Source organism: Melopsittacus undulatus, chromosome 6 (assembly GCF_012275295.1).
Source record: "Melopsittacus undulatus isolate bMelUnd1 chromosome 6, bMelUnd1.mat.Z, whole genome shotgun sequence".
In the NCBI taxonomy this organism is placed as follows: domain Eukaryota; kingdom Metazoa; phylum Chordata; class Aves; order Psittaciformes; family Psittaculidae; genus Melopsittacus; species Melopsittacus undulatus.
The window spans coordinates 29,795,846-29,820,265 of NC_047532.1; the positions used below are offsets into that span (position 1 = coordinate 29,795,846).

Here is a 24,420-nt window from a genome sequence, read left to right on the forward strand (position 1 = left end):
TAGGGCCGCTAGGTCGCCATATTTGTGGCGGCCGGAAGTGGGGAAGGACCCAGTCTTCTTCGGTGCGCTGCTGAGTCCGAGGGTGAGAAAACTTTTCCTGGTGAGCTGGGGGTAGCAGGTTTTATCGTGAGGTGACCTGCCTGCTGCAGCTGAGCCCCGCCCGGCCCTGGCTGGAGGGGCTTTGTTCCCCGCCGGTGCTCCAGCCTCCTTCCCGGGAGACGGTATCCCGTCGCTATGGCGCTCCTGGGAAGGAGAGGTTGAAGCTGGTGGGCTGGAGCTTTTCCTCCTGTGTCTGTATTTGTAACGACTCGCAGGTTTGTGACTGTCCCCTTTTATCTGTGGTTCAGGTGCAGCTGTAGGATGGCACTATCGTGGGTGCTGCCCAGGGTGCTGCCCGAGCTGGCCCGAGGGCTGACCCGGCCGGGCTGTGGGCGGGCTCTGCGCAGGGCGGCCTCGGCCTCTGCCTCAGCGTCGGTGGCTCCAGGTGAGACAGAAGCTTTATTTCCACCGTCTCTCTGGCCTTTAGTTACCGCTTTGTCCCTGGGACTCAGGTCAGGGTAGTCTGCACACACAGTTAAAGGCACACTTACGACAAATTGTCTTCCTTGGCTCACTTTTTAAGTGTGATTTCTAAATCGTGTTTTTATTTAACCTTTGGTTTCTCTTAATGAATTGTGATTTAAAGTCTACGAAGACCAGTTTTGTGGGTTTTTTTTTTCCTTTGAGGTTTTACTTTATTTTTTGACCCTCTTTCTTACTTAGCACACTATCTGTAAACAGGCGTAGCGGAAGGCCCTAATGAAATAGTTGGAAACCAAACCTTTGTGCCCTTTAATCTTTTAACTATGAAGCCTGTGATGTAGCAAGGAAGATCAGTTCACATAATTACATACATGTTTAGGTAACAGTTTCTTTTAAATTTTTCCTTGTGAGCTGAATTTCTTGAACATTCTGTAAATGGTGTTCTTGGTTTTATAAGTTGTGATGCCAGGCACATAGGTCTGTGGAAAGGCTTCTGTAGTAATGGTTTAGGCCTTTTACCAGTAGTTGCAGGCAGGAAACTTCAGCTTGCACCCAAATGGTTGGTGTATGTATGTTTCTGTCTTGGCTTGTCTGTTGTGTTTTCTAGATTTGAATATGGAATTGTCAATGTGCCGCAGGACTGATCTGCAGCTTTCCTTTTTCTTGCCCCTGAAATATTTAGGGCAACAGTTTGCAGCAAGACTGTTCAGATTTCTCTGTGAAAGTTTGAGACATATAAATAATTCCTTTAAAAAGCTGCATTAGAATAATTTCGTATCATATGTCCTGATGCCTTATAGTAGTCCGGTTGGGGATGTATGAAATAATTTGTGTACAGTTAAACTGTATTTGAATTGGGGAGCAAAACTATCACTGCTTTGTCTTGCTTGTCTGCAAAAGCCACAAAAGGTTTTATTATTTTTATTCAAGACTTCAATAGTTTTGTCACTCGGACAAATACTTGTGGAGAGCTACGTTCTGCTCATGTGGGACAAGAGGTCACTCTGTATGGATGGATTCAGTATCAAAGGTAAATGCAAACGAAGGTGAAAATGGAGATACTTGTTTTCCAGATTCAGTATCTGCTCTAGGGCTAGATTCAAACACTTCTTTTTGTGCTTCAGGCTATAGAATCATGAAATGGTTTGGGTTGGAAGTAACCTTAAATATCATCTAGTTCAAACACCCCTGCCATGGACAAGGACACCTTCCACTAGACCATATTACTCAAAGCCCCATCCAGCCTGGCCTTGGACAGTGCCAGGAATGGAGCATCAACAGCTTCTCTGGGCACCTTGTTCCAGTGTTTTGCTGCTCCCATAGTGAGTAACTTCTTCCTAATGTCTCATCTAAATACCCCCTTTTTCATCTTAAAGCCATTCCCCCTTGTCGTATCACTACATGTGCTTGTAAAAAGCCCTTCTCCAGTTTTCTGTATACCCCTTTTAGGTATTGAAAGGCTGTTAAAAGTCTCATCTCAGCCTTCTGTTCTCCAGGCTGAACAAGACCAACTCTCAGCCTGTGTTCATAGTGAGTGTACCATTCCTCTGATCATTTTTTGGCCCTCCTCTGGACCCTCTCCAGCAGGTCCATATCTTTCCTGTACTGAGGACTGCAGAGCTAGGTGGAGTACTGCAGGGGAGGTCTTATGAGAGCAAAGAGGGCAGAATCTCCTCCTTTGACCTCCTGGTCACAGTCCATTTGGTGCAGCCCAAAACAGTTGGTTTCTGGGCTGTGAGCACACACTGCTGGCTCATGTTGAGCTTCTTGTCAACCAGCACTCCTGGGAAGGTCTCCCATTTCCTTCTGGAAAGGACCCATGTTTTCCCTTGTCTTCCTTTTATCCCCAGGTGTACCTGTAGAAGTTTTTGTTGTTGCCCTTAATGTCCTTGGCCAGATTCAATTGTGTCGTGGCTTTAGCTTTCCTAAGCCGATCCCTGGCTATTCTGACTATATTCTGCCCAGGTTACCCGTTCTTGCTTCCACCCTCTGTAAACCTCCTTTTTTTTTTTTCCTTCCTGGAATTTGTTCAGGAGCAACTTCATCCACAGAGACCTCCTGGTAGTCTTGCCTGGCATTTTCTTTGTTGGGTTGCATCGCCTCTGTGCTTGAATGAGGTGATCCCTGAATATTAACCAGCTTTCCTGGACCCCTTTTCCCTGCAGGTCATTATCTTGTGGTACTCCTACAAGCAGATCCCTCAAGAGGCTGAAGTCTGCTCTCCTGAAGTCCAGGGTAGTGAGCTTGCTGTGTGCCCTCCTTGCCATCCTAAGGATCTCAAACTCCACCATTTCGTAGTCAGTGCTGCCAAGGCTGCCCTCAAGCTTCACGTTCCCCATCAGCCCCCCCTGTTGGTGAGGATAAGGTCCAGCATTGTCACTCTCCTTGTTGGTTCTTTCCATCGCTTGGAGAAGGAAGGTGCTGTCAGGGTGTTCCAGAAACCTCCTGGGTTGACTCTGCCCTGCTGTGTTGTCCCTTCGGGGGATACTGGGGTGGTTGAAGTCCCCCATGAGAACCAGGGCTGGTGAACATGAGGTGACACCTGTCTGACGATAGAGGGCCTCATCCACTTTGTCTTCCTGGTTGGGTGGCCTGTAGCAGATACTGTACTGTCCTGTCCCTGGCCTCCCTTTAATCCTGGCTAATGAGCTCTCAGTTGGATTCTCACCCGTCACCAGACAGAGCTCTGTGCACTCCAGCTGGGCACTGTTTGTCACTGACGGTCATTAATGTGACTCTCCCTCCTCATCTCCCCAGCCTGCTTTTCCTGTGCTTATCCTTCCATTCCAACACTCCATCTCCATGATGCCAGTGAGACTGTAACCCTTCAGGTGTATGCACACTTCTAACTCCTCTTGCTTGTTCCCCATGCAATGTACATTGTCATAGAGGTGTTTCAGTTGTGCCCCTGATGATGCTGGCTTATTAGCTGGAGTGGCTGGAAGTCCTGTCTTTTTATGTCCTGCAGTAGCTGCTTCTGAAGTGAGTAAACCAATTGAGAACTGTGCCAGTTCAGTATTTAAGATTTCAGAGTTTTATACAAATCTTAATTGTTCCTCATTACAGCACTTTAAAGCAGTTAAATATTATTGCCCTTGTTGTATAGGAGAAAAAACAAGTAATAGCATATTTATAGCAATTCTAACAGCTGTGAGCAAATAACGTCTTTTATATAACATCCTTAAATTTTAAGCAAATGATGTTTGTCTCTTCAACTACAGCATCTAATCACGCATATTTAAAGAATGCAAGTTTTGCTTAAAAAAAGGAAATATTAAGGTAATGAAGCTTTTAAGAGCAGCTGGTGAAATGTTAGTTCCAATAGTTTGCTATAGGTGGCATGATAAATCACTCCTATTGAAGCTGAATGTTTTGTAAATATTGGGTGAAAAGCATGTCTGCTAACAACATGGAGTTTCAGGAAGCAGTTAGGATTATTGCAGTGCAATTGTTGCACTCTTGCTTTAAAAGACGGGAGAAGCATGTTCGATTTGACAGCTTCTTGATGGATTAAGTACAGTGGTGGTTGTCTCTACTGCAGCTGAAGAGGTCAAGATTTATGATTCTGGATCTAAGACTGTGGATTGTTCTTGAGAAAACTTTTAGCGGGACCAGTGTTCTTATTTTGTAGTTGGAGATTTTTTTTTTTTGTTTTGTATCCATGTGAACTTTAGTTTTATTGCTCATCTAAATGTGATGTTTCCTAGCAGGAAATCACACATGTTCAGAATTCCTGCTCTACATGGATTAACGTTCAAGTTTAAATCCTGCCTTTCCTGGTTATTTGCACATGTTTGTGGCTGGGCAAAATCTGAAATAAATTGTTCAGTTTAGATTCAGGTATAGAAAAAGTATCTGTATGTACACTGCTTGAAAGTTCTTTGAGATTAGTCAAGAGCTACAGCAAGTAGTTAGTTGCTATGTGCTTTGGCTTAAAAAGCAGAAGACTGCTGCATTCTTGGAAAAACCTGATTTTCCTTTTGTGTTTTTCATGGATCAGACAAGGCCTGTTTCTGGTTTTGAGGGATTTCCAGGGAATGATCCAGGTCATAATTCCACAAGATGAGGTAAGTGCTACCAAAATATGAGTGTCTCTCTTATTTTTACTTTTCATTTGACAGCATGGGTCCAGCAGACACAGAGTACAGAATGAAGTACTTTGGCAGACTTGAGTGCTCTGACTCACAAGTAGGTTTAAGTGTTATGAGAGTCCTGATCTGAGGTAGTAACAAAAACATCAGTGCTCTCCTCTGGCTTATGAGGAGTGATCCTGGAATCAAATGGGCTGCTAAGAAATGAGGCTCTTGAACATGATGTATTTGTCCTGTTTGAATTTCTGTGAGACACTGTCATCTTCTTGCAGGCACATTCCCATGTGAAAAATCTTTTGTCTAATGCCCCAGTGGAGTCTGTTGTTCGAGTGACTGGAATTGTGTCACCTCGACCCCCAGGGCAGGAGAATCCGGTGAGGATGCTGGGAACACTGAGGGGTTTTTTCCTTGGGGAAAAGAGCACTTGACAACAGAATTATGGTGGGTTTTGTGTCATAGCTTTGCCACAGCTTCTGGGTGTATCAGATAATGTGAGGTGAGATAACTGCTATGACATGTTAACTTAGGAGAATCTCAAAGCACACTTACAGATACCAACAAATAAAATTCTGTTCCAGCCCATTGGAAGAATAATGGCTAGATTCTTCAGGATTTCAAAGTGTGGTTGAGAATTTCTTTTTCGTGTTTTCATCACAAGTTCCATAGCATGCAGTGACCTCTTTTGCACTCAGAATAGATTTTGCTTTTCTCATTGTGCAGGAAACAGGTTAAATACTTTTTAAAATGTTATTCATTCCTCAGCTCTCACTGTAATCAGCTGTAGATTAATCTGTCAGGATTGTATGCATCCTGTCACTGGCAGTTTGAAAGGAGAACCTTGATTTATGACCATAACTTCTTTTTTTTTTTGCTCTGACCACTTACAAATGTGCATAAAGAATGCAGGCTTCAAACAATGCTTTTATTTCTTTTAATCATTTATCATTTTGTTGGAAGGTTGTATATACTTTCTCCAGTAAACAGAGTTCTGTAGAATCAAGTGAACTTTGATGTGGAACAGTGCTAAGTGGGAGAAACTGCCTGTTCTCCCATGGGATCTAAGAAAAAGAAGACTAGTTCTGAGAACTGGTATTCAGAATTAGAAGTTTCTTACAAGTTATCTTTTTGGACTTGTATTAAGGTCTGATGGGGATGCTGCTAATGCATTCTAAAATATATACTGTGTGGTTTCACTGAAGCAGAATGCCCTTCAAGAAGAAGGCGAAGTAAATATATTTCTTGTAGAGATCAGTATGTTACTGGGAAAGAGCATGCTATTTTTGGTGAGGCAACTTACGTTTTTCTCAACAGTTGGGAAATCTAGGAGAAATCTCTCCTTGAGGGAAGTTCTGAGTTAACACTGTGTTAGAAGGCAGGGAGCATAATCGCATCACATGGGTATTTTGGTGTCCCTGCCATCTCCTCCCTATCCCATATGAGAAACACCTTTGTCCAATTGTTTTCCTTAAATTTTGAATCTAATATTTTTTTGCTTGTCTTTTTGATCCAGAAAATGCCAACAGGGGATATTGAAGTGAAGGCGGAGACTGCAGAGATCCTAAACTCCTGCAAGAAGCTACCTTTTGAAATCAAGGATTTCATCAAGGTGTCCATGTTTGTTTCTTTGGACTTTTTTTTTCTTTTTTTTGGGGGGGGAGTGGGTTGGTTGTTTGTTTACTTTTCTCCAAAGTAGTGGCTTTTTAGTAAATTGGGAATTTGCCCAGCATGATGGCAAAACTTCTGAGTTGCATCTGATTCTCCCAGCTCTACCTTGGGGGAAGGATAGTGTTTAAAATAGGGGTTCTTCTTGTTAGCTGTGAGGATGTGCTTCTAATTAAAGTTAAGCAGAAAACAAGGCTTGAATGATTATCAGTGCGTAGGGTGTTCAGGTATCACTGTCAGAACGGATGATAGAGGGAGGGTAAAAGAAATCAGACTATGCTAGCTTTTTTGAGTGTGAAACAGAACCTGCCAGTGCACTGCTGTGTTTTAAAGGCAAGGGTGCTTAGTCTTGCCTGGACAAGTAGGTAGTCTGGCAGACTTTCTTTGTAAGTACAGTCTTACAAGAGGTTAGTTTTAGTACAGGCTCCATGGTGAAGGAGTGGCATCTCTGTTAACTTTGCCATTGAAACCATGGCTGATGCACAGGTGTTGGAACTGGGAGAACTGGGTCCTGTTCCTGCCAGTTATGGGTCCTGGACAATTCCCGTAATCTGCACTACTTTATATTTCCTGTCTGTAATAAGGATCTTTCACCATTTAGTTGTTCCTTTAGATCTGTCCATGATATCACTTCTCTGATTAAAAATTGTAAGGAGGTGCTACATGCTGTTGCAGTAGGCTAAGAATAAGGAAGATTGAAATTCTCAAGTGTATTCAACTTTACTGAAGCAGCTTTTGTCACAGTAAATGTCTTTTTTCTTTATTTGTTTTTTTTTATTTTTTTTTCAGATTATGTCTTTTTTAGTAATTGTCATGCATGGAAACACTCTTAGTTTCATATTTGTAGGTTGGTGGGTTCTGGTAATGTAGCAGCATTGTTTTCTTGCTTACTCCTTTTGTTCTGTGGCTTCAGGAGAATCTTCATTTGAGGTGTAATTTGAATTTTGTCTCTTAATCCTAATTATTTCATCCTCAGAAAACAGAGGCCTTACGGATGCAGTATCGCTACTTGGACTTGCGTAGCTTCCAGTTACAGTATAACCTGAGGCTGAGATCACGTATCGTGATGAAGATGCGGGAATATCTATGTAACCTCCATGGTAAGGAAAGTGCTTGAAGAACAATATGTAGCAAACAACATTTTGGCTCTCCCTGCTTCTTTTTTGTATTGCTGAGAGAGATGGCCGATCAGCTTGCTATTCAAACTGGTCCTACTTAGTAAGGAGGAAGGATGTGTCTACTTGTAGTGTGGTCTTTAGAGATATTGTCAGACCTGATACAGTATTTCAAGTATGTTGAAATCTTATGGTGTGTTACAGACCAGTTATTTCAAATGACAAAAAGGCCTTTTGCAGATAGTGTTCCCCTGAGGCATATCAAAGAGATGAGTTTCTTGTAGGGCTTCTGTTTGTCTTAAAATCAGGAAGCACTTCATGGAAAATCAAAGCCTAGTTTGAAATAGAGAACAAGTAATTTTTCAGTCTGTATGGAATCCTGTCATTAACAGTTCTGGCAGGCCAGCAGGGTAGCTCAGAGCCTTTAAATCATTTATTGCACATGTTACTCTTGGAAGCAGTGAAATCTGTACATTTTGGAGAGGCTAGGTGGTGCGCTAGTTTCCCTCTTTTGCTGACTGGCCCTACTCTGTCATAGTCTGTGTCATGCTTGTTCTCCCTGATTTTTGCATATTCTGTGTCTGAAGCATGTGTTTATTCTTCAGGGTTTGTGGATGTAGAAACTCCAACACTCTTTAAAAGAACTCCAGGGGTATGTATTCTGTTAGTAGAGCCTTTTAGCCTCCTGCAATTCCATAGACAGTTCAGTTGAATTGTTGTCAATTTCCACTCAGCCTTCATTGCTGTTTCCTCACTAAGTAACGGCTTGTGCAAATTTCTGATATGATACATGGATCCTTTTAAAAGTAGAAGGTGTGAAAGGGAAGAGGTGATACCATGGGTCTTGCTATATTCATTTGAAGGTTCAAAATTATCTGTCTTGTAGAGTGCATGTTTGATACAAGCCCCATCTTGGAACAGGCAGATTATTATTTGACAAAACAAAAAAACTTCCTCTAAGCACTGTTTCCCCAGCATTTTTCTTTTAATGAATAGGTTACTGCAGTGACATTACTCAATTTTAATTTCTGAGTTAATGTTCTGTCCTTTCATTTAAAAAATAATCACAGCTGTAGTCCAGGAATTGTTGATGCAGTTAATACTTGAAATTCTTGCATTTAAGCCCCTGCCTTGGATGGTGTATTGTTACACATTAGTCTCTCAGAGCAAAGCTGGAGAAATCTTCCTTTGGGATATTTTGGACTAAGCTGGTTAACAGATTTGAGTGTAATGTACGAACAGCCATTTCCTCACAAGTGATATTTTATTATTGGGAAAATAGGTCCTTTCCTCTTGCACTTTTGGTCTGTGCTGTCTGTCAGGAATTGAGGCCACTTGTTTGCCGAACTGTGTAAGCTTTTCTTTCTGATGCTAGGGAGCAAAAGAATTCCTTGTACCCTCAAGGGAAGCGGGCAAGTTCTACTCTCTACCACAGAGTCCTCAGCAGTTCAAGCAGCTCCTCATGGTTGGAGGCCTGGACAGGTAATTGCTTCTTGGATTCCTGTTCTCCACATGTCCCATCCAGGGTGTGCTTGCTCTGGTCTGAGGTTTTAAATACTTCCCCAAAACTGTACAGCCAAGGCTTTTGTGTTTTGAAGAGGAATCCTTAATTACTTCAGATCTTTCAGGCAGACCATGCCCTTTGCCTCCCGACCTAGCAATAGCATCTCCCAATAAGAGGAAATATACCTCTTTGTAGGCTGAAACCTTCTAGGTTGTTTTAAATTGAAATCTGATCTGAAGCGTGATCTGCCTAACGAGCAGAAAAACTAGTGTGTGATAAAAGCCTCTCCACGAGTAACCTGTAGAACTGAGATGAGGCTGGGCAGCTGAGCATGACTGAGACAAGGATCGTATACTTTTAGGGTGCATGAGTACAAAGCTTTTAATTTGGCTTGTTCTCCAAATAGTATTGAAGGAGAGGGAGACAGTTGATCACACAGTGAACTGCAGGCCAGGTCTGAACATGGGTGAATTTTGCATGGTTGTTAGTGGAGTTCAGGTTTGGAGCGGAATCTGGGAAAATGGATTGTGTATGTTCCTGTTGGGAGGCAGCCTCCACATGCCTCTGGAAGATACCAGTGGAGATGGATACAACTGCTAGTACAGTTGCTTCCACACAGAATTTCATGCCTTTGAGGGGATGGGAACAATCAGGCCTATGATCCTCTGCTGCAAAGGAAACAGAGGAACAGAGCTCTCTCTCTGCCCCCACTCCCTTCTTCTTTACATTATGATCAATCTTATAGCCACAATTTAATTCAGGGTACTTAAATTGTTATCTGAGTAAAAGTACTATTGCAGGTACTTTCAGGTTGCTCGCTGCTACCGAGATGAAGGTTCACGGCCTGACAGGCAGCCTGAATTCACTCAGGTAACCAGCTCACACTGCCTTTCACCTTCCTACTCGATTCAAATAGCTTGTAGCTATTTTCCCTTCTGAAGGCTTAATTTCTCTTTGCTCTTGTGCTTCTTGGGGGGGGGGGAGGATGTGGGGGGTGTTCGTGTGTACAATGTTGCTTGCTGCACACTTCATAGACATGTTCCATACTAGCTTCAAAGGGCTATGTACAGAGGGGCTACTGTCCTTGGCAGACTGGTCCCATGTCCATTAGATTATCAGATGTGGGAATTGTATTGCAACAGTGATTGTGCTTGATGATGCAATCTCTTCCTGTCCTGCTGGGTCAGGCATCTCATTCCTCAGCCTTGAGATCTGAGGCAGAGTTAGCCTGGGTCAATCAAGGCTTCTCCTTCTGTCCTTGTCATCATTATCTCATTCGTCTGAGGAGAATGTTGCCTGAGTCATCATGCTGTAGGGAGACCATAGCATGTCCCCAGCCTAATGCAGTCACGCTATAATTTCATGTAGCATATTGGTTCTTGTTACGCTAGCTTCATAGTCAAGAGCTTCTGCATGTAGCAGCGGAAAGGCAAAATCTATCTAATGTGGAATCCACCCTCTTGTTTCCTGTTTTAAGATAGATATAGAGATGTCATTTGTAGATAAAACCGGGATCCAGAAACTGGTGGAAGGCCTCCTGCAATATTCCTGGCCTAAGGAAAGAGGCTCCATTTCCACTCCTTTCCCTTCCATGACTTATGAGGAGGCACTGGCTGACTATGGGACTGATAAACCAGACACTCGTTTTGGGATGAAGGTGAGGGTTTGCCCACTGGAAACTTGCATCTTTTCCTTTCTGTTAGTTTTGTGTTTGGATCGTATATACATGATTAGCTGGGGTTCTTAATGCTGTACTTTTCCCAAGGTGTTTGTCTCATCATTGCTGCTTTGTACAGGTAATCACTTGGAGAAGAGAGGGTTTGATTGGTTGGTTGTGGAAAACGTACGTTTTAAGAAAATTTTCTGTTGAAGATAATGTAGTGTTAGAAACTGAAGCCCATAGGGAGTTCACAGGTAACCATAAATGCTTTTACCTGCTGTACTCCAAGGCATACTCCTGGTGAGCATGCTTCATGAGACAGGCTTCCTCAGCCTTTTAATGACCTGAAGTTATTTTCAAGATAACCAGCTGTGGTTGTGTGTATACACTTTCTATATGAAATAAGAGTATGAAAGTATAAAATTTGAATATTGACAAATGTGTTGAGAGAGCAATGCTGAAGAGAAAGAAAACATCTTATGTATCCCCAGGAATTAATTTGGGCAGTTTCTTTCTCAGTCTGCAGCTCCCTTCTCTGTGATAAGATGTCAGCATCTCAACCTTGGGTTTTTCTGCCTGCTTTGCATTTCTGTTTCTACAATGTTCAGCCTCCTATTGGTTATTCCAGCTTGGCCCCATTAATTTCTTTCTGTGAACCATTTGATTTCTCTGAGCAAAGAAATGATATCCCAGGGAATGGTGTTGGAGGCTTTGACATAGGTGCTGGATTTTTGTTTCATGTTCCTGAAGCAAACTGCTTTTTTCTGTGCTCTCTCCTTTCTTAGATAGTGGATATTGGTGATTTTCTACGAAGATCAGACATTCAGTTTGTACAGAATGCACTCAGTTACCCACATGGCACTGTCAAAGCCATTTGTATCCCTCAGGGAGTGGTAAGCGATGCATTTACATATTGCTTATGGTTTATATGAAATAAATAAAATGTCAATTTGAATTCCTTTACTAATATGGACATGTTCCTTGCTATTACTGGGGGGTTGGTATCCTTTGGGATTCATTGTAATTGATGTCAGATTGGGCTGAGAGGTGTTGGAACAGGGGTGATCAGCTGACAGGAAGAATATATTCTCTTTAGGAAGGGGAGGAAAATAATAGAGCTGCAAGATCCCTTGATGATAGGGAAGCTTCCCAGGACTTCAGCTTGCTTTTGTCAAGGGTTGCTTCTGATGTGCATCTCAATAGTAAATCTTGCTCTGTGGCAAGAGATTGAAATAGAGCCAGATATGGCGCAGTGCCCTTATGTTTGCTTTTGCTGCATCTGTGGGTACAACTCATCTTGCGTAATGAGAATGTCACAGACCAAATCCAAGGCTCACAATAGATGTAAATGATTATTTGACACAGCCATGTGTTTTGGAAGGGAAGCAGATTTAATTCTGGCTGTGGTTCTATTTTAAACTTGGACAATATGGAAAAAAATAATCCACTAAACCCTGACTATTATTTGGGGAATGGGACTTTCTGACCATGATTTCTCTTGAGATTCTTTTCATTTTGGTATAAAGTGCAGGTTACTGGCTTCCCACGAGAGGGCACTAGGGTGTGTGTTTGAACTGAACAAAACTGGAACCTTGAGCCTCTCTAAACATTAGAGTAGATGGAAAATACAAGATCCTGACACAGATCCTCACTGTATTTCTTCACATGTGAGAATGAGCCCAGTTGTTTTCCCTCTGTTGTTACTCCAAATTGAGCTATGCCTTCTCCTTCAACAGTGTAGTACTATAACCTTGTTTGTGTGGTGGAGGCAATTAGTTGTCATGATCTGACTCTGGTGACCAGCTGTATCTGATTTGTGAGCCAGGAGAGAAAACTGCAGCTAGATGTAAAACCTAGAGCGGTGTCTTCCTGAAAGGAGCCCTTGGAGAAGATTCCCAGCTGCTGCCTAGTGCTGTGAGCCCTGTCCTGTTCCACAGCCCTCATAAGAATTTGTATTAGAAACAAAAGAGCTTGGGAAGTTTGGAAACAGCTCAGCCCATAGATCTGGATTCTGGTCAGGTTTTCCATGGGCTTTTCTGATGTTTAATGTGTTTTGTCTTGCTCTTTCCCCAGAGATACCTTACAAATAAAAATTTGGAGTCACTAAAGGAGTCTGCAAGATCCCAGTTTAACCAGGTGAGACCAAAACACTGTTGAGGTTTTGGAAATGGTGAATGACAAAGTATGTATAAGGGCAATTGAAGGCAGAGGAAGGTAGGAGTTTTTAACAGCAGTCAGTGCCTGAGCATGTGATGCTTCAAGACAAGAGGGGGCAGCACTGAACTGAACATACTAATTTTTCTTTAGGAAATCGTGGAAATTATCTGCAGGCCTGATGGAAGCTTGAAGTCTCTGCTTACAAGGTTTCTTGGTGAGGAGCAGCAGTCACAGCTTGTCCAAGCACTGAACATGCAGGCGGATGATGTGGTACTGCTGGCTGCTGGTGAAGAAAAGCAAGTGGTAGGAAGCATTTCTTGGGTGGCTATGTGAGTTGACTGTTGCTGATGATAAATTTGTTATCTAATTCTAGTCTAAATCTATTATGTTATCTAAATCTAGTCTAATTCTTCTCACTGTTAAAATAGGTAATAATCTAATTCTGGGTTTCTTTGGAGCTGAGCTATAGGAACAGCAAACAATGCATGTAATGTACCTATTGCTTTTATTTCCCTTAGTCACATTCTGGGCAGAGCTTGTGCCTGTAATGAAAGCTGGATTATAAAACAGGAAGAAATTAGTGCCTTCTTTTCTCGCACCTTAACTTAATTTTTAAAGCATCAAATAGAGATTGGAAAACAAGGTCAACTAAGTAATTTCATCTCCCATAAGCAGATGACAAAGTGAAGCACAGCTGTTTATTAGCAGCAGTGATAGGAGATTCTGTCCATACTCTTCTCTCTATTCTTGCCCGTAGATACTGCTTTCCAGGCATAGGTTTATGACAAGGTGTTATGGTTTGCGTGATTGTCAAAATTTTGTTATATTCTTCCTATGTCTTCATTTGTCTGTCTGTAAAGCGTAGATCTTATGAGTGCTTCCTCAGTTAATCCATATTTGTTGTGTGGACCTTGTGGTTAGTCTATACAAGTTCTATGAAGGTGGAACAGTTGGAATAAAATGGACTTTCTAGCTCCTTACTTGGTCTTTGTCAAACCCTGGAGTTGATGCTGCCTCAGCAGGAAGGTGGTATATTTTCAGTATACAAGGCAAAAGTGTTTGAAGGCAATAGCGCATTGCGGCTGATGCTGTCTGTGGTATAGAATCCCTCTACGGAACACTCTTTCCCTGGTCCACTCTTTCCCTGGTTGGTGCTTGAGTCACTTCCCTATAGTAGATTGCCTCATCTCATTTGCTCCATTCTGTTTGGCAGTGCTCTGCATTAGGAAGCCTCCGGTTGGAGAGTGCTGACCTCCTTGAGGCAGCTGGGCTGGTACTCCGTGATCCTGCAGCTTTTCACTTTCTGTGGGTGGTGGATTTTCCCCTTTTCCTCTCAAAAGAAGAGAATCCCACTGAACTGGAATCTGCTCATCACCCTTTCACTGCCCCTCATCCTACAGATACCAGCCTCCTCTATTCTGATCCCACAAAGGTAACTAAATTACAGCTGTGTGATATGGAAAGCTAGGCAAAAAAAGGAGATGCTGTTTCATGGAACTGATTGCATATTGTACGTGTCTGTGGGGAAGAGATGACTTTGAGATTATTTCGAGTGGCAAATATCCATGTGTGCCCCTGATAAAAGGGACTTAAGGGAAATAGTTGCTTAAGGTGGAGTCTTGTGTTCTAACCCATCTCATTTTGCTTCATGTTTCGATAAAGTTTGCAAAAGGATTTGTACTGTTCCCATCATATCTGGCAGCAGCAGTCCATGCCTTGGATAGAACTGGTAGCTGAACTTCAAGATACTTTTGAGGGCAGTGTTGTAGTATGTCATGGCTTTGTTCCCAGTGTCTTTGCCATCTGGATGCAGGTGGCTGTTACATCCAGCTGTGCCCCAGCCTTGCTAAGGTGCTTGTTCATGTCTTTCTGCAGGTCCGTAGCCAACACTATGACCTTGTGCTAAATGGCAATGAAGTCGGAGGTGGCTCCATCAGAATTCATAATGCAGAACAACAGCGTTTTGTGCTGGAGAAAGTGCTGAAGGTAACACCTACCTAGAGATGTCTCTAACATTCTCTTGAAGTTTTAAAGAGCTAATTAAATATCTATTTCAAATTCTGAAAGAAACACTTGTGTGTTTCTCAGATAAAGAAATGTAACTTGTAGGTAGCCCTGAGTGATGGATGACTTCATCATACCTTCCTCTTACACTGCTGCATTGCTTGTCCAGTGACACTTACATAATTTTACAGGAGGATTCTGAGGTGCTTTCCCATCTACTTGAGGCTTTGGAGCTTGGAGCTCCACCTCATGGAGGAATTGCTTTAGGTAAGTACCCTGTAGCTTACTAGATGCGGGTGTCTTGTGACTTTTTGGCATATTAGATTTCAGGAACAAGCTTCATGCTGGTTAGCAAAAGCCATGTCTCCTGACAGAGATAGCTGTCCTGGTGTTGCTGTTTGGTACACCAATATGGTAACACTGTGTGGGCTTACACAGTGTTTCAATTTCTGTAGCTATTTTGTAGAAGGAAATGGGTCTCATTACCATGTGCAGAATGTTTTGGTGCTCCTTCCCAGCATCAGTGTGATTTAGTTCTTACGCAACGACCAAATCATGTTGGTGTGTCTAAGAGTGATCCTTATCTGCTGTTCTGCAGTGTGTTCATTAAGATTAGGTTACCTTTATTCTCACTCCTGTGCAGCCAGAGCAGGATTCCTCTACTTCATGCCTAGAAGCCTGGGACACCATGATACTTTGTTTTCCATGAGCTGGTTCATTGCCTTAGTCTTGCCATCTCCATCAGTCTTGCTTCCATTCTTCCTTATCCATTTTGTGTACTAATTTGGTGTCAGATTTTTTTAATGTTTTTATAAAAGGAAAAAACAAACAAAATATCTGCACAACAACCAAAACAAAAGAAACCATCAAAACTAGCAAACCCCTCCTGAAAAACCTACAAATAACAAAGGTATCATTTTAACCTGTTTCCTTCCAGTGTGATTTCTTTCTATCTAATTACCCAGAGGCACTTGTTCTTTTTAAATTCCTCCTAGTTGTTGTAATCCTTCAGAACTGGATGATCAAAATCTTTGAGCAGTTAAGCAGAACCCTAAAGCCTTCAGTCTTCTTGCCATTTTGTTATGCTGCCTTTTTGTAGGCCTGTTTTTTTTTGTAGGCCTTTTTGGTTTTTTTTTTCTGTAGGACTTGATGTGCTGCAGAACTTTGTGTAATATTGAAAAGCTTTATTTTGCTAGGCATTTCTGGTCTTCAGGCAAATCTGTTTCTCTGCTACTGGTTAATATTGATTTATTTTTAGAGTATTTTTTTCCCCCCTTACTTGCTTCACTTTTATCTTCAGGCTCAGTATTTTATCTACTACATCTTTCTGATCTTTCTGAATTGGAGGAAGTAACACAGGGCCATAACTCAAGTGGTTCACCAATTTGTTTTGTCCTTCTAGGACTTGACAGACTGGTCTCTCTCATTGTTGATGCTCCAAGTATCCGAGACGTCATTGCTTTTCCTAAATCCTTCAGGGGACGAGACCTGATGGGCAATGCTCCAGACTATATCACTCCAGAGGAACTAAAGCCGTATCACATACAGGTTTCCTGGCCTCTAGAGGAAAAAGAGGCAAACAAAAACTGACTTAAAGACAGTGAAGTAAGCTGATCTGTATAACTAGAGGTGCTTCTGAATTAAGTTCAGAAGATATGAATGGTGGGAGGGTGAGGGACAGTACAACCCACTGTACTATGACAGTTTTGGGATTGAATGGGAGATAGATATGAAGGCTCCCTGAGAGGAATTAACTTTTAGTTGGTAATGGAGAGCTAGAAAGGCAAAAGAGAAGAATATAATTCTAACATAGGATATTGAGACTGTTGGCTTTGTGGTGTCATTGATGAGATTTATATATTTAATCCCCCCCCCCCCCCCCCCCCCCCCCCAATTTTTACATGTTCCTTGCAAAACATTTCTACTCCCATCTGGAGGAGATAATGTCAGCTTCCATGGAAGGATGGTTTATATTCCTGATGATCATTAAATCTGTTAGTTGAGGACTGTCACAATAAAGCAGTGCAGCGCTGGGCCAAGAGCTCTGGTCACTTCACAGCAAAACTTTATTATAGCTGGAAGCTTGTCTGCTGTTGGGGGATACAAGATCCTCCAGAACTTGCCACATGGAGTTCATATTCTGTTGTGTTCCCCCTTTGAAAAGGCGGAGGGAAATGTTCATAACATTGGCAACAATTGGCCTTGTAATACTTGTCTAAGAGGTGATTTGTGTTTGGGGCCGGTGGTCCTTGCGCTTTTCAGCACCTTAATTTTGAAGTTTGTATATTTGTAAATAAAGTTCATCTGGCAAAAGTGTTTTTGACTAAGCTTGGCTTTGGGCTTCCTTTACAAGAGCAAGGTGTCAGTTTTTCCTTGTGACCCTTGGTCACTCCAGGAGATGACAAGAAGTCTGTGACAGCAGAGCAGGGTTGCAGCAGCAAGTTCTGCACGACTGTTCATTGCTGTCCCATGTCAGAACAGCCACAGTGCAGAGTGTGGGCTCTAGGAGCATCCTACCACACCAGCTCTACTCTGTAGTGTATAGTGAGCGCTCTGCAGAGGCACTCCAGTAGATGTTCTTAACTCTGTGTTTAGGTTGGAGAAAGCAGAGAATTGGTGGGAGGAAATGGGAGAGTTTAAGAAGCTGAAGAAAAAATAAGAGGTTACCTGAATAAGCTAGGAAGATGATGCAAAGGAAGAAATGCAGAGCTACTGTGTCCCACCTGGGAAGGACAGAAGGAAGACTGCACTTCTTGGCTGAGTTGATGCTGAATGCCAGCCTTAGGGTCTCCTGACAGATCCTAATGGATTCTGGGCTGCTAATTCAGTCCCCCCATTGTGGGGTGACATTGCATGGTGGTGTACATTGCTCCTTTTTTTAAATGCTGGGCTGTTGTGATGATAAGAAACAGTAAAGGAGGTGGCTCTTCTTAAGATTGCTTTGGGGTTTGGTTTTTTTGGTTGATTGGTGTGATGGTTTTGAGTTCTTTATATAGGCTTTAAAAGTACCATGCATAGTCAAATAACAGCAGAGCTGACTTGCTACTGCTTTGCAGATTATAAGATGATGGAGTTGTAGATGTAAAAGAAAACTTGAATCCTTATGTTAAGATAACAATCTAGTCAGTTTCAGGGTATGGTTAAATACTATTTTTAAAAAAAAAAGAAAAAAAGAGTGCAAACCAGCATAATCCTGGATTTGTATTCACATCATTCCAGCCAACCACTAGGTTTTTATATTTTTTTCCTTATGTGAGCTATTAATTCTTACCTTTAAATTAATTCACCTTAGGTTTACTCCCCTCCTACCTCCCCAGGTAGAAGCCGTCAGTAAGGGAGTGAGGATTAGTTTTCAGAAAGAAGCTGAGCAGATGCATGTTAAGGGCTTTTTTTTTTTTTTTTTTTTTTTTGTGGGGAAGAGGTTTCCCTTGCGAGAGTTACACCTGATATTTTTGTTCTCTTAACTTGCAAGCTGGAGGTATGGAACACAGCCACTAAAAGGCTATGTATTGTATACAGGCTGGTGTTCTAGAGGATGCTGGATATCATTATTTAGTTTTCTTACTGGTAATGAGATTAGAACTTGCATGGAATTTGCTTGAGGATCATTTGTGTTCCTAAAGCAGGGGTGTCAGAGGCTTGCTTGGGGACATGGCATCACAGAAAATAATAGTTATTCTGAGAAGCTCTTCAATCCCCCCATTATTTATAGTAACTGTAAGCATAATATGCTGAACTTCTTATTTAATTGTGTAATAAGCAGTACTGTAGTGCTTGGTTAGTAACCCTTTGCAAACGCAAATGTTGTTTACATCTGAAGAGTCCCAGTTCTTTAAATCAGGATTATCATCAAGCATTCAAAGGGTAACTGATGCTCTAAGAGGCTTATGCAGAAATGTAAGACTGCCTGGAATGTTCTTGAGAGCACTTGTTAAAACATGTGAGTAAGCTGTCTCTGAGGTATATGCATCCGCTGTCATGTGCAAGTTGTTCTGTGTCATTTTTGTTTACTCACTGCTATATTAAGGACTCACTGCAGTAATAAGTGTGTGACACAGTTTCAATTAGAGTGAAAAAAAAAGATGCAACAAATCATGTCATCTGAGGTGCTGCAGTCCTGCCACAAGTAGGTCAGTGGAAAAGACGTATCCCAAATTTGTAAGCCATCTGTGCTTGGATTTGTGAATGAAGATGACTTACTAGTGTGTGAATTTGTGGTTGTGTGAATGTTGCCACAGAGAAGACTTTAATTGTTTGGGTTTTTTTATAGGTGTCCTGATTTAGGACAATCTACTTGGTATACTTAGCTGCATATTTTGGTAGAACACACAATAGACAGGTATTACTATGAAATATGGAGAAATAAGGGGTGGTCATATTGCAAACTAGTATCTTACGTTTGCTGGAGAAAATCTGCTGGCATGTGATTCTGAAAATGAATGTTAAAACCACAGAACAATGTCCATCAGAAAGTCCTGCTGAAAATAAGCTACAGCATAACTGCAAACCGCAATCTTTCACAGAGCCCTTGTTACTTCTGTTCTTTTCCCTGTTTGAGATAAGCCAATGGAGAAATGTTGCTATGTCCACTGTACTAGAAGGTGCAAAGTTCTGGATTCTTCTGCTATGAGTTAATCTTTAAATGATCTTTTCATTAGAGGTGTGATGTGTAAGAAAAGGTTGGTGGGTTTGTATTGCTGTATGGTTTGGGTTGGTTGGGGTTTTTTTTCCCTTCCTCATGCAGCAGAAGTCTCCAGGCCCAAGTCAAACTAGCGGTGTAACTCTGCTCATCAACTTAATGAGAGTTCAAAATCCTTGAGGGTGCCTTTTTGCTATGTGTTTTTGTCCAAAGAGCAATAAATAATACAGTTAATATGTGCAGGCTTCTCCCTGTGCTGGAGGTACCAATAAGACTGTTGGCTGTTGCCAGAGATGCTGCTCCTGCCCTATCAGAGTATCCCACCATGCTACAGTATGCACGCATGTAAAATTGGTATCAAACCCCCATATCATTACTATCTCTGGATTCCTGCAGTGATCTCCATGTGTCATTGTTACTTCTCTGCTCTTTCTTCAGTCTCTTTCAGGGTGTGGGTGTGTATGATGGACAAGATAACTGTCCAGCCTCTAGGCACTCTATCTGGAGCAGCTGGATTTGTTGGAAATAAGAATCACCAGCTGGATAGAGATGCTGCCTGAGGATTTGGTTTGGGACCTGCAGGTACAGATCAGCTTGTGATGGTTGAATGTGTTCCCTGACATAGTCTACTCCAGAGAACTTAATGACTAGCATACACAGAATTGTACAAGGAATGCTCTTGCAGGAGCCAGAGTTGTATGTGAGGCCTTTGTACTCTAACTCTACCAGCTTGCTGATTTTCTGTTGGAACTGAAATAAACACTGGTAAAATGGAGAGACAGTTTATTCTCCACCTGTAGGGGCCCTGGCTCTGCATATTTCAAAAGATTTAACTGGAACAATCATCTAGTAAGTTTATACCACCCATTTGTAACATCAGAGTTGCTTCTGCTTTGTTTCAGTATTTTTTTCCCTGCCTTTCCAGAGCAGAAATACAGCATGCTGGTGGGATTCTCAGCAGCTGAGGTGTGTTCTTTTTCTTTTCTTTCTGAAAAGTTTCCAAGCCTACCCAGAATATTCCAGATTGGGCCAAGCTGGGGAGAGATCACAGTGCTGAATTTCATCCGTCTCAGATGGCTTGGGTGAATTTGGCTGCAAGGGTTTTGTACAACTGCCACAAAGACAGGAACTGTTTTCAGAACTGAAGCTGAAGTTTAATCCTATATTGTGCTGGTAGCTGTCTATGGTTAGCTAAATTATAATACAACTTCACAGCAGCTTTGTGTGATCCCAGGCTGCAGATACCTGCAGGTTCAGGGTGCTGATTAAATCCCCATTCTGGGATTTAATCAGAGCACTGCTATGTGAAAATGTCATAATTCGTTACAAATCGGAATGAATTTTCAAAGAATTATTTTAGCCGTTTTCAGCTGGGTTTGTACCCACTATTTTACCCTATGAGGAAAGGGGGAGAACTACAGCTCTATACTGTCACTCTTCTACAGCCCAAGTCTGATAGGAGGACAGATGTATAATTTTCCTCTGTCTTGGAGAGTATGGAGACCTTAGCTCAGACCTGATATAAGGACACTCAGCCCAGTGGAAACCAGAGGACATTACTTGGCTGTACAAAGCTATTCCTAGAGCTAGATTGAATTCTAGAACCAGTATTGTTTCATGTGAGCAGGAGTTGGTGGTTTGAGTGGTGAATCTTCACCCTAGGAAGCCATGACTCTACTGCTCTGTGTTTCACTGGGGTCTGTCCCACTGAGGGATGGAGAAAGAACACTGTTGGGTGATGCTGCACTGGTGTCCAGCATCTGGTGAATACAGGCAGCCTCAGAAAAAAAGTCCATAATGGTTAGAGTAGAAGGATAAAGAGAGCTTATATAAGAGTTTCTGCTTCATCCCTGCTTACTTTATGCCTTTAGTTGCTTGCAAAATGGTTTTTTTTTGACCTCACATTCTGGCTATTGTCAGTGTCGGTAACCAGCTGTCTTGTGAGGATGCCTGGTGCACTCTTTGGCTTGTGTGTTAACAGCAGCAGAAAAGGCATAGATAACTGACAGCCACCTGAATGGTAGCAGATGGAAATTCCTCATGTAAGCTTCACATGACTTAATCTCTAAATGTCTGGATTCTTATTTTAGGCTTGTGTTCTAGTTTGTTGCTTTTTTTTCCAAATAATTGTTTTTTGTAATTAAAAATGATGATTACATGCTGTCATGGTTTGAGCAGCAGCAGTCATTTTTTCTCCTTCTTGTAGCTGGTGCACTGCTGTGTTTTGACTTCTGGGCTGGGAACAGTAACTTGATAGCGAGCATGTTTTGAGGGTGTTTTTGTTCAAGGCCTTTTCTGAGCACGTGCTCTGCCGGGGAGGAGGGGAGGCCGGGAGGAAGGAGAGACACGACACCTGACCCAGGCTAGCCAATGAGGTATTCCATACCATAGCACGTGATGCCCAGGATGCAACTGGGAGAGAGGGCTGGAAGGGTGGAGCGCTGGAGGAAAATGGGGGAGGGAGCACGCGGTGCTCGGCCAGGCAGGGTGGAGTGAGTTATGGGTCGGTGGCTGGTGGGGTGTTGTATTCTTTTCGCTTGTTATTGGCTTTATCATTATTATTTGTAGTAGTAATGGCAGTAGTGATTTGTGTTATGCCTTAGCTATTAAACTGTGCTTATCTCAATCCGTGGGGGCTACATTATTTGGATTTTCCTTCCTAACTCTCCGGGAGTTGGGGGACTTGGTTTAAACCACGACACATGCAGTCACCAGCTGTGCCAGCCAAAATTTTACATCAGGCAGAACTTTGTGACAGTTGCATTTAAAGGGCTTGGTCACATTTGCCTTTAATAATCCATCAGGCTCCAGCTGTCTTGTTCTGCTTTGATAGCCTTTACGTGTCCTGTAATGCTGGAGTTCAAAAAAAGAATTATAGACAGCTCTCTCATTAATTTAGTCATATTTTAAATGTATTTGTATTTCTACAGCCATGAGTTCTGTTAAATTATGTGTTATTCTAGAAAGTAATTCCTCTTGCTTAATTTAAACCTCTCATTCTTTCACAAGGTACCTTCCCATGCAGGTTATTAGAAGGAGTGAATACTCAATTTTTTTGTGTTGTCAATTCTGCCCATCACTTCATGAATTAATATCATCTGTTTTTCAATCACATCCATTTTAAGCTGTACATTTTTAGGGTGATTTCACCTGCCTGCATGCCTCCTGTGCTACCAACAGTGACTTTCCCTACACACATCAGCAGCTAAAGTGTCCAAAAGCTGTTGCTGTTTTATGCCGTTTGGAGCGTGTTTCTGCTTATGGGCTACTGTTTTTATTTATCAACCATCACTTTCTGGTCTGTACTGTGTAGAGGTACTAAATAACTTTTTTGGTACAAAACCTAGTATTAACTACGTACTTCAGGTAAAACTTTAAAAGAAAACCAAACAAAAAAACCCAAACAAACAAAACCAGAAAGATCACAATGTACCTGAAAAGAAAGAAGTAAGTTTTGGCAATGCTTTGTGCTTTCCCAAGTACCAGATGTATATCAAAGTGAATGATATAAAAACATTTCTGAGAACAGTTAGTACAAGGGGCAGATACAGTGGTGAGTTTCTCTGGAACAACAGTCACAGTTACTATTGGATTTTTTATATTATCCTCTATTTGGAGAATTATAGACTTAACACACTCAATCCTGAAGATTTTACTTGTTTATTTAGCAATTTGAAGAGAACTGTACTTGAAGGTTTCAGCAATTTGATGGTGTCCCTTGAAATGTAGCTCATTTTTCATCAATACAATTTTTCTTGTCATTATATGTTTATTTATGTATAAAGAAACAGATGTCCAGTATAGTTCTATAAAAGAAAAGCCTTAAATATATTTTTCTTGTAGCATGAACAGAACTAATTTGACAACAATTACAGTGCCAGGGCTGTGAGTAGTGCAGTGCAGAGCAACACTAATCCTTTCAAACAGCATCACTTCACTTTGGCAAAACACAAGTGTCTAGATAAAAATGGGTGTGATATTTCCTCTGGATGATACAGCCCCTGCTAACTATAGAATGGCATTTTTTTTCACAGCTCTGCACAAGCATATTGTAGAAACAGTAGGAGAGGTGGGTACATGACAGGCTGACTAGCTCAGGGTCACACAGGTTATTGTCCAGATGGAACATCCCAGGAACACTGTTAACATTTCACAAAGAAAGCTAACTGGTCTTTAACCTCCCATGCTTCTTCACAAGGGAAAATGCTGGAGTTTAAATAAAAAGTACTGTTTCATATTATAAAAGTTTATCATAAAAGTCTCTTTCACGGACACCCCTTTGTCTTGGAGAAAGAGCTTGTGTGCCCTTGTGAGGTTGGGAGCTATGCTGGTGGTGGCATATGCCTCTGGTAGGGTCTCCCATGCCAGACAGGTCTCAACTGAAGGGTCAGACAAAGTGTGTCCATGGGCAGGATGGGCTCACTAGCCTTTGGGCAACCATCCTAGGAGAAGGATGACTCTAACTTCAAACCTGGGCAGATAGAGCTCGCTTAGCCCTGTAAGACCATCCATCTAAGAGAAGGATATTCTAATCAAACCTATGACCTGAGGACTTTGCTGCCCCTAGGCCCTGGCAGATAAACCACGGGCGTAAAGGCTGGGGCCAGTTTTGTACATGCTGTGCCTCACCTAAAAAATGCACTGTGCAGGCCCGAAGGGTTTACCCACACTTGCAAAGCCCTGTAGTGACAGGCAAGGGACAAAACAGCAGCTGATAAGGTGCACTGGAAGTCGTAGACCCAACCCTGCATGCAGGCGGTTCAGGACATTGGTCGCTCCAGACTGACCCAGGAGATGACAGTCTTGTTTGGCAGCATCCTGAAAGACCAAGCAGCCTTTTTCTCAAGGAGAGCACTGCTTGCTCCATATGGAGAGAGGCCTAGAAAAGGTGGCCTAACCAAAGCTCATCTCCCCCTCCACCTGGTTGGCTAGCTGCAGCCAACAGCATCTTCTGTTGCGGTCGATTAAAGATAAAGGTACAAAGGCATACACCTGCCTCCAAAGGTGCGTCCAGATTGACACTCACATGTTGGAACATCAGAACCATGCTTGATACAGCGAACAGT

At 42.2% G+C, this 24,420-nt stretch overlaps 1 protein-coding gene across 4 annotated transcripts; it reads left to right on the plus strand.

Annotated features, from left to right (window-relative positions):
- Window positions 1-26: 26 nt before the first annotated feature.
- On the plus strand, window positions 27-16,579 carry DARS2 (aspartyl-tRNA synthetase 2, mitochondrial). 4 transcript variants are annotated; one of them, XM_031047246.2, is made up of 18 exons: window positions 27-82; window positions 348-484; window positions 1,453-1,552; window positions 4,523-4,589; window positions 4,886-4,987; window positions 6,124-6,219; window positions 7,252-7,375; window positions 7,996-8,042; window positions 8,766-8,872; window positions 9,695-9,764; window positions 10,372-10,551; window positions 11,340-11,447; window positions 12,628-12,690; window positions 12,862-13,014; window positions 13,925-14,143; window positions 14,587-14,697; window positions 14,907-14,982; window positions 16,118-16,579. In XM_031047246.2, exons 2-18 carry the CDS (start codon window positions 361-363, stop codon window positions 16,303-16,305), a joined length of 1,935 nt encoding a protein of 644 aa, XP_030903106.1. In that variant the 5' UTR covers window positions 27-82; window positions 348-360; the 3' UTR covers window positions 16,306-16,579. The 4 variants fall into 4 exon arrangements, with proteins under 4 accessions (XP_030903106.1, XP_030903107.1, XP_030903108.1 ...); XM_031047247.2 differs by having other exon boundaries at window positions 82-100; XM_031047248.2 differs by lacking the exons at window positions 27-82; window positions 348-484 and adding an exon at window positions 2,688-3,504 and having other exon boundaries at window positions 1,451-1,552.
- Window positions 16,580-24,420: the final 7,841 nt, after the last annotated feature.

Bases quoted from the DNA above. Each gene is read 5' to 3' on its own strand.
- DARS2 (XM_031047246.2), top strand. From the start codon at position 361: ATGGCACTATCGTGGGTGCTGCCCAGGGTGCTGCCCGAGCTGGCCCGA. The intron at 6,220-7,251 runs GTGTCCATGTTT...TTTCATCCTCAG, and splicing joins AAATCAAGGATTTCATCAAG to AAAACAGAGGCCTTACGGAT. The intron at 10,552-11,339 runs GTGAGGGTTTGC...CTCCTTTCTTAG, and splicing joins ACACTCGTTTTGGGATGAAG to ATAGTGGATATTGGTGATTT.